General features: G+C 35.5%; 1 protein-coding gene across 1 annotated transcript; it reads left to right on the top strand.

Annotated features, from left to right (window-relative positions):
- Positions 1-1,261: 1,261 nt before the first annotated feature.
- LOC145131420 (uncharacterized) lies at positions 1,262-2,276 on the top strand. Its single transcript, XM_079066104.1, has 2 exons — positions 1,262-1,814; positions 1,879-2,276. The coding sequence occupies exons 1-2, from the start codon at positions 1,262-1,264 to the stop codon at positions 2,274-2,276; spliced, it is 951 nt and encodes a 316-aa protein (XP_078922230.1).
- The last annotated feature ends 7,161 nt before the right edge of the window (positions 2,277-9,437 follow it).

The following is a 9,437-nucleotide window of genomic DNA, read 5'->3' as shown; positions in this document are numbered from 1 at the left end:
GAAGTGAGTTTAAATTTAACCATAGAAACGGTACAAATTGAACGTGGTATTTGTACTTGCGGCAAATGGAAAAAATGCGGCATACCCTGTGAACATGGTATATCATCGCTAAGAAGGATTACAATTGAAGAAATACAGCAATTGTTAAATTATAAGTTGACTTCTAAGGTGTATCGAAATGCATTCCAAGCTGAGGCGGTTAATCCTATTCCAATCATTCTGCATTGGGAAATACCAGTTGAAAATATGGTCGTCTTACCACCATTTGCACGTTACTAATATGTTAAGTTATCTTTATTATTAATGTTATGTTTATTTGTAATTCTAATTTCCTTTCAGTTTTTATGTTATCTTTATTATTAATGTTATGTTTATTTGTAATTCAAATTTCCATTCAGTTTTATGTTATGTTTATTAGTAATGTTATGTTTACTTGTAATTCTAATTTCCTTTCAGTTTTATGTTATGTTAATTAGTAACGTTATGTTTATTTGTAATTCTAATTTCTTTTCAAATCCGGATATTTTCTGACGAACAACTATGTACAAAGAACATAACCAACATATAAAACATGAAAATCAGACTTAAAAACATACTTTTATGGTAAGCTAAAAATGGAAACTTATGTTATTTATTGTCGTAAGCATGATTATAATTTGACTACTGTGTTACACGCATTGACTACTGTCTACTAGCATTTGACTACTAGTTTATGTCTTGTCTTATCGTATAGTGAATTTCGGACACATCATTGTAATTTGACTACTGTGTTACAACCATTGACTACTGTCTACTAGCATTTGACTACCACTACTGTGTTATAGCCATTGACTAATGTATACTAGCATTTGACTACTACTTTATTCCTTTTAATAACTTTTGAAGTGATTTATGGAAAGACTTATCACTAAATTAGTGTTTAACTCGTCAACATTAAAGATGAGTTTCTCATACAATGACCATGAAGAAAGCTTTACCAACTTGCATGTTTACCTCCACAACATTCAGCGTACAAATCCCCATAGTTACACTTTCATCAAAACCGATGTTTTGGATCGGTTTGAACTATGTTTTGTCGCTATTCGATGTGTGGTAATGTACTTTCGATTTGTTTATTTTTTGTGCTAAAAAGATTTAAATTAGTTTGAAAACTAATAATTGTGTTGTACTAACTATGAAATAGATCAACGCATTCTTAGGATGCATGCTTCCGGTCATCTTCATAGGTAGTGTTCGTATTCGAGGATAGTATCTTAATTCAATGTTCGTAGCAGTTGCTATGGATGGAAACAACAACACTACGCCAATAGCATTTGGTATCGGGGTGACAAATAATGTTAACTCCTGCACTTGGTTCCTTATGAGGTTGAAGGATGCTATCGGAGAGGGTAGGGAAGTTGCGTTCATAATCAATATGGACGATACCATTTCTTCTTTTGTGGGTCAGGTATTCCCTGAGGCTTATCATGGTTATTCGTCTAAGAGTGTTTTGATTTACTATCACGTAAGAATTGGTCAAAGCACAAAGTTAGACTACTTGTTCTTCCGTGCATGCAAAGCATATACCACGCAAGATTTTGAAAAATCATTTTCTAAGTTAAGTCATGCTGCACGTGAGGTTCTTGCCAACATCAGAAAAACGAAATGGGCACGGGCCTATTTCCTAAATATACGTTGGAATGTACTAAACATTAATATTCCAGAATTCCTATTGGTGTTATCGGTTAGTCAACGCAATGTACCGATAATAACGCTAATTGATGCAATTGTTCAGTACATCCAACAAACGTTTGCAGAACGCAGTGTCGTGGGAGGTAATTTAGAAAGTTTTTATAAACCATTAAAATATCCATAATTGACTATCCTTTTACTTTTCAGGGATGTTGAACACTGTATTCACCCCTTACGCAGAGATGGTCCTTCACAGGAGGATGCAAAAGTCTCTACGATGGAAAGCAACTAAAATTCCACCTGAGATCCCGTCTCCGTTCCCCTCTGATATTTTCCAAGTATTTGATCTACAAACAACGTGTGTTGTAGATCTTAATCGACACACATGTTCTTGTGGGAAATGGCGCAGTCTGGGTATAGCATGTGGTCATGCTATTGCTGCAGCACGTTATACAAAAAACACAGAATTAACCGATATGGTTCAAATATATTATCTTGCTGATGTGTTTCGAACTACATACCACACTAGAAATGTGAACATTGTTCCCCCTGCATCAGAATGCGAAATACCAGAGCTGTTGATGGTCGTTTTAATCCCTATGTAATCCTATTTTACTATTATTTGCTAATAGTTTTCTTTTTAAATCGATGTGGAGTAACCTGAGATTGTGGTTTTAATAAATGATGCAAGCGTATAATATTCGATGTGGAGTAACCTGAGATTGTGGTAATGAACATTTCCATTTTACAAAACCATACTATTTATATTACATTAGGTGGTATAAATGAAAAAATATTTACTAAACATTAGGTGGTAAAATTCAAAGAAATTACATTGCAACATTTACTCTTCTTTAACAATTAATAGCATCTACAATATATAGTTATTGTAAAATTAAAACAGTATATTTATGTAAGTTATACTACAATTTGACTACTCCTTCACATTATTTCACAACGGTTTAAAAAATTTTGACTACTAGTTTTTAGAGTGAATAATGTTTTGTCATTTTGAACAGTAAAATTGTCCTTTCAAACAGTACTTCTATGTTGGTCTCACCCTATTAATATGCAACTAACATACATCTTAAACGTGATACATTACAACATTCAAAAATTTAGAATGAATTCATCTGAGTTCGGTGTTTGGCATTGTGAAGAAGAAGATTGCTATGTTTGTTCCGATAACAACCCAATTCCGGAAGGCTCAGATTTCCCACTCCCAGATAACATGTCTGACGACATTTTCCAAGCTATGAAGGCCGCTGAAGAAGCCAACGAAAGGGACTCTCAAATTAGTCGCATACTCAACCAACGTGCAAACGACGTAGCAAATCAAGTAATTGAAAAAGAAAAATGGATTGCTGAAACTACAAAAAAAAAATCAAAGTGGCTAAGAAATGGATTCGAGAGGCAAATAGGGAGTTTAATATGCTTCAAGCTGAACGGGACCGTCTAACAGATGTTGTTAGAATTAGAGCGGATTTTATCGATCGTGAACAAAATTTGTATCCCAAACAGTTTCCTAATCTGTAGAAACCAATTTAATTATGTTGTGTTTATTATGTCGCAACTTATGTTATTTTATCGTAAGCTAAAAATGGCAACTTATGTTATTTTATGTCGTTTTTAACAGCACCAAGCATACTTTGTAGGGTAAAACCAATGATGTAACGATATCGAATTTGAAATCCGGATAATTTCCGACGAAGAACTATGTAAAAACAACGTAACCAACATATAAAACATGAAAATCACACTAAAAAACATACTTTTATCGTAAGCTAAAAATGGCAACTTATGTTATTTTATGTCGTTTTTAACAGCACGAAACATACTTTGGAGGGTAGAACCAATGATGTAACGATATCGGATTTGAAATCTGGATATTTTCCGACGAATAACTATGTAAAAACAACGTAACCAACATATAAAACATGAAAATCAAACTAAAAAACATAATTTTATCGTAAGCTAAAAATGACAACTTATGTTATTTTATGTCGTTTTTAACAGCACGAAGCATACTTTGGAGGGTAAAACCAATGATGTAACGATATCGGATTTGAAATCCGGATATTTTCCGATGAAGAACTATGTAAAAACAACGTAACCAACATATAAAACATGAAAATCAAACTAAAAAACATAATTTTATCGTAAGCTAAAAATGACAACTTATGTTATTTTACGTTGTTTTTAACAACACGAACAAATGGAAAATATATTACAAAGACAATGGCAAATACATTACAAACATAATATATTTCAAATATATTACAAACACAATGTCAAATATATTACAAACATAATATATTAAAAATATATTACAAACAACACAGCAAATATATTACATAGTCAACGACAAATATATTACATGCATCAATATTTAAAGGGAATAAATTTTACATCGGCAATAAAACAACCATCAAAGGGTCTGGTATTTCCCATTCAGATGGTGGGGGAAGTGGGTGAACGGTTTGTGTCTGGTAGACGAGCTGAAATACATCAGCATGGTAATATACTTGAACCAAATTAACTATTTCATGCATGTTTGAATCACGTGCTGCTGCGATGGCATGACCACATGCTATACCGAGACCGCTCCATTTTCCACATGAACAAGTACGACTGTTAAGGTCTACAACACAAGTTGTTTTAAAATCAAATATTTCATACACATATGTCGGCATGTGAGACGAGATATATTGGGGGATCTGTGTTGCTTGCCAACGAACAGACTTTTGCATCCTTCTTTGAACCACCATTTGAGCATACGGTGTTAGTACACCAGTCAAACTCCCTGAAAAATAAATATGGTTAGAAAAGGTTGTTGTACAACCTATTTAATTCTTTTATATTGCATCCGAAAATATACCTGCCATTATACTTCGTTCAACAAATGTATTTTTCATGTACCCACGAATTCCCTCAATAAGTGCTATTATCGGTACATTACGATGATTGAGCGATACCACTGAAAAATATTGAGGAACTTCCATGTTGAGTACATTCAAACGGATGTTAGGGAAATAGGCTCTTGCCCATTTCGGATGACCGATATTCGTAAGCACTTCACGATCATCAATGTGTAGCCTAGAAAAATTTTGTTCAAAAGTCGACATAGTGTAGGATTTGAATGTTATCCAGAACAAAGTTTCCATTGATCTTCCAGAGCCTACTCTTGTGCGTAAATATTTGTGGACGCTCTTACAAGTGTAACCATGATAAGAATCAGTGAAAACATTATCTACGCAAGAGCCAACAACATCGTACATATTGGATATGAACGCTACTTCCTTACCCTCTCCGAGACATTCTTGTAACCTCATTAGGAACCACGTAGAAGCTACCACATTATTTTCAACCGCCATACGAAATGCTAAAGGGAAAGTCAGATTGTTCCCATCTTTAGCAACCGCTACAAACATTGTTTTTAGGTAGTCCCCTCTAAGACGGACACTACCTATGTAGAGGACATGCAAGAAACAATTTACGAATGCATGGACCTGTATTTTTTAAGAGTGCAAAGCAATTAGTTTAAATATACAAATATTAACAAATGTAAAGAAACAAAAGAAATTTGGAAAAGAAATATACCACCCATCCAATAGCCAGAAAACAAGATTGGAAACGATCCATCAAATCCGTTTTGATGTGACTGTGAGTATGCGGGCTGGTTCGCCTTAGGTTATAAAGGTAAACATGCAAGTTGTTAAAACTTTCTTCATGGTCACTGTCAGAGAAACTCATTTCGAATCACTTGTAAGAGACAATTACCAATTACTTAGTGTGCCTAAGGTTGTGGAGGTAAGGGCCTTACCACATGCGGACACATATGTATGTAGGAGCTATAAAGGCAAGGTCCATAATGTATTGTCTTTTCGAACAGTATATTTGTCGCTTCAAACAGTTTCTCCATGTAAGGTATCTGACAATTGGATACTCTTTGACATTATTTGACTACGGTTTCACAGACTTTGACTACTGCTTCGTAGCCTGCATAATGTATTGTCTTTTCGAACAGTATATTTGTCGTTTCAAATAGTATCTCCATGTAAGGTATCTGACAATTGGACTACTATTTCACATTATTTGTCTACGGTTTCATAGACTTTGACTACTGCTTTGTAGCCTGCATAATGTCTTGTCTTTTCGAACAGTATATTTGTCGTTTCAAATATTATCTCCGTATAAGGTATCTGACAATTGGATACTCTTTCACATTATTTGACTACGGTTTCATAGACTTTGACTACTGCTTCGTAGCCTGCATAATGTATTGTCTTTTCGAACAGTATATTTGTCGTTTCAAACAGTATCTCCGTGTAAGGTATCTGACAATTGGACTACTTTCTTTCATTATTTGACTACGGTTTCATAGACTTTGATTACTGCATTGTAGCTTGCATAATGTAGTTCCAAACAGTACTTATGGGAATCCACCTAATTGTATGTCAGTATTTTTTCTTATTTAAGTACTATAAAATTAAAACAAACTAACAAACAAATTTAAAAAATGGCCTCCAATCAAGCAACTTCTTCCAACGCAGCTGCTCCGTCCAATACTCCACATCCATGGACGATAAGAGAGGTAATGGTGGTAACACGATGTTGGATGAACATTTACGATGATGTAACCATGGTTAACCCTGATTGCTTTGAAGGTGATGAATGGACCCGCATAACAGCTATGTTTAACCTCTCGTTGGGAGAAGGAAAACACCGAACACAAGAAGATATTGTTGGTAAGTGGATGGAGCACGAGCGAAGTGACTTCGAGTATGAGGATGCATGGATTCTAGTTAAAAATAACAAATCTTTCATGTAGAAGGCACTTTTATGTGAAATGTCTTATGTAATGTTTCCTACGGGTGTATCTCTTTTCCAATAATGTTTTATGTTTGTGTTTTATTTTTCATGGAATAAAGTAGATTTAATTAATAATCTCAGAAGTGCAGTTTAATACAAGCAATACAAATTACAAATACGGGAATTCATTACTTTCCTACATTAATCTAAGGACAATTTAAATCAAATGTGTTGTTGAAATCAAAAGTAGGGTACACGCTTTCATTCTGTGACCCGCTTCCGGATGCAAATTCATCAGTCATTATGCCCTTTTGTGTAGATTTTTTCCTCCCCCCAGATCCGCTCGCTGATCCCTTACCCGTACAATCGTTCCTCGTGTGTCCAAATTGACCGCATGTAGAACATTCTTGTCGTATGGGACGCTCACCTTGCGACGGAATACGGCCAGTGTTTCTTGGCCTACCCGGCTGACGTCTCTCCATTATGGGTGGCTTCACGGTCATCAAATCACTCAGATGGACTTGGTAAGGGGTTCACAGACTCCTCATAAGTTTTCATCAGTGTCTCTGTAAAGTAAGCTTTTAAAGCAAATTCTAAACAATCTTCATAACAGCTCATTGTTAGCACTTTTATGACATGGCCACAAGGTAAGCCATCTATTTGCCACCGCCTACATGTACAGGTTCTTTGTTGGAAATCAACAATGACACTTTTGTGAGTAGAGCTTTTCACTTCAAATCTGCTATTTGAGATAGGGTACACCATCCAATTATTACAAGCATTCTTATTTGCTTGTATAATCGTTTCAGCCCATGGGGTGAGTGTTGTTTTTGTTTCAGCTAAAAAAATAGACATAATTTCATAATATCATAAGAGTAGTAAAATAACATTTCAAGTACTATTATATATAAAATATTAGTACCTGCAACATTACGTTTCTGAAAACTCCATTGTTGCATTGTTGCACGAAAATACTCAATCAACATCAATATTGGCATCTTTCTTGCAAATCTTGACATTGAATTTATCGACTCCGCACTATTTGATGTCATAAGAAAATACCGATTCCCAGGAAAATGTGCCCTGGCCCATCTTTCTGGATTGATGTTTTGTAGGTATTCCCATACACGATTATTTACATTTTATATTTTTTTCATCCCATTATCGAATTTTTTAATAGTATAGGCTTTGCATGTCTCCCAAAATAATGCGTGTATTGTATCGCTGCTTCCAAATTTTGCTGAAATGTTGAAATACAAATGGATACCACATATTCCATGATGGGCGTGAGGAAATATATTTGCAATTGACGTCGCTATGGATGGAGCCCTATCATATATGATTGTAAGGTCTTCCAGGTTGCCTATACATTCACGTAGTTTTCGAAGGAACCAGTACCACGTATCCGTACATTCACTTTTGCATATGGAATAAGCAACATGCATGATTTGGTTTTGACCGTCCATTGTCACTGCGAGCAAAATCGTACCTTTGAATTCACCCTTTAGGTGACCACCATCAATTATTAGGGTCGGCCTACAATATTTTATGAACGCTCGTACCTACAATTATTTTTTATTGCATTAACAAATACCAATTAGGATTCATATGTTATATTTGTTATAAAAATTATCACTGCTTATCGAGCAACCCAACGCGATAAACACGAACCCAAACCGATCATCATTGTCTGTTCTTATCTGAGTAACAGTTCCTGGATTGTGCTTGACCAAGTTGTGCAGATACACTGGTAGTTTGGTGAATGAATCCACTTTGGTACCTCTTAACATCAGCAACGCATACTGTTTTGCCCGCCATGCCTGTTGGTGTGAGATATTGATTGTAAATTTCGAATTGATGTCCCTCACAATTTCATTACCCCGATAAACTCTATTATAATCTACGGCCAATACTTCAGCGATAAAGTGCCCAAGTACCTTTTTCTTTGATTGTCGATGATTAGACTCCAAGTTTGTTGCACAACATGTGTGTTGGTCAACAACTTTTGTGACTTGGAAAGTAGTAGTCGATTGCATTCCCCTTGCCCTAACCATCCATGAACAATTTTTTACCAAACAAACAACCTCGAACCTTTCTTTGCTCAATCAGGTAGTCTTATACTGCTTACCTTGTTCCATGCATTGTCTTCCAATTGCAAGCTTGAGCAACTCTTTGTCATAAAAAATGTCTAGAACCTTAATCTCTTCACTTATATCCACCCTCTGACACGGAATATTCACATCAGCGTTTACAGGACACGAAGGCAAAGGGGGCGTACCATGAAACATGGTATCTGAATAAATAAGCTTAGGTTCGTCATCAAATTCTTCTCCGTTAGAATCACTCTCTAGGCCGGATATATCCAACTTGTCACAATCCGCAAACTCGTCATATCCTTTTAGTTCACCATCATGCAAAAACGAAACTTCTTGTTTTCCAGATTCATTACCAACCTTATTCACCACGGCTACTGCTTTTTTTTTTTGTCAGAGGAATGATTTACACCAACATCATTAACATATGTACCAACATCATTATCACCGATATACTTATAATTCTCCGGTGTAACATACATAATCGGTTCTGGCACTACATTTACATTTTCAGCGACACTATGATATTGACTTTTACTTGGACTTTTAAAATTACCTAATGGGTTGTTGCTCCCTTTTCCACTTGATAAATTAGCTGCGGATGCCTTTCCTCTATCATCCACTTCGTTACGCCAAACGCCTTCTTCAACCACCACATACACATACACAAATTTATCTCCAACGACATTTATTACCTTGATCAGCTTTCTAATATCACGATCATCAACAATACCACAATAATAGAGTTGTTCTGGATGTTGATAAGCCAGACTAACTTTTGATTCTTCATGAAGACCCATCTTGCACTTCACCAAATGAACAAATTCGGTGAACGTCGTGGTTTCGTAAAATTCAACACCT

Source organism: Lactuca virosa, chromosome 8 (assembly GCF_052849685.1).
Source record: "Lactuca virosa cultivar CGN04683 chromosome 8, Lactuca_virosa_CGN04683_v6, whole genome shotgun sequence".
In the NCBI taxonomy this organism is placed as follows: Eukaryota; Viridiplantae; Streptophyta; class Magnoliopsida; order Asterales; family Asteraceae; genus Lactuca; species Lactuca virosa.
This window is presented reverse-complemented; position numbering and strand designations above follow the sequence as displayed.

What these genes read in the sequence shown, in the direction of transcription:
- LOC145131420 (XM_079066104.1), top strand. Translation starts at nt 1,262, where the DNA reads ATGTTCGTAGCAGTTGCTATGGATGGAAACAACAACACTACGCCAATA. An exon ending in AGAACGCAGTGTCGTGGGAG is followed by an intron (nt 1,815 to 1,878) that starts GTAATTTAGAAA and finishes TTTACTTTTCAG; the next exon opens with GGATGTTGAACACTGTATTC.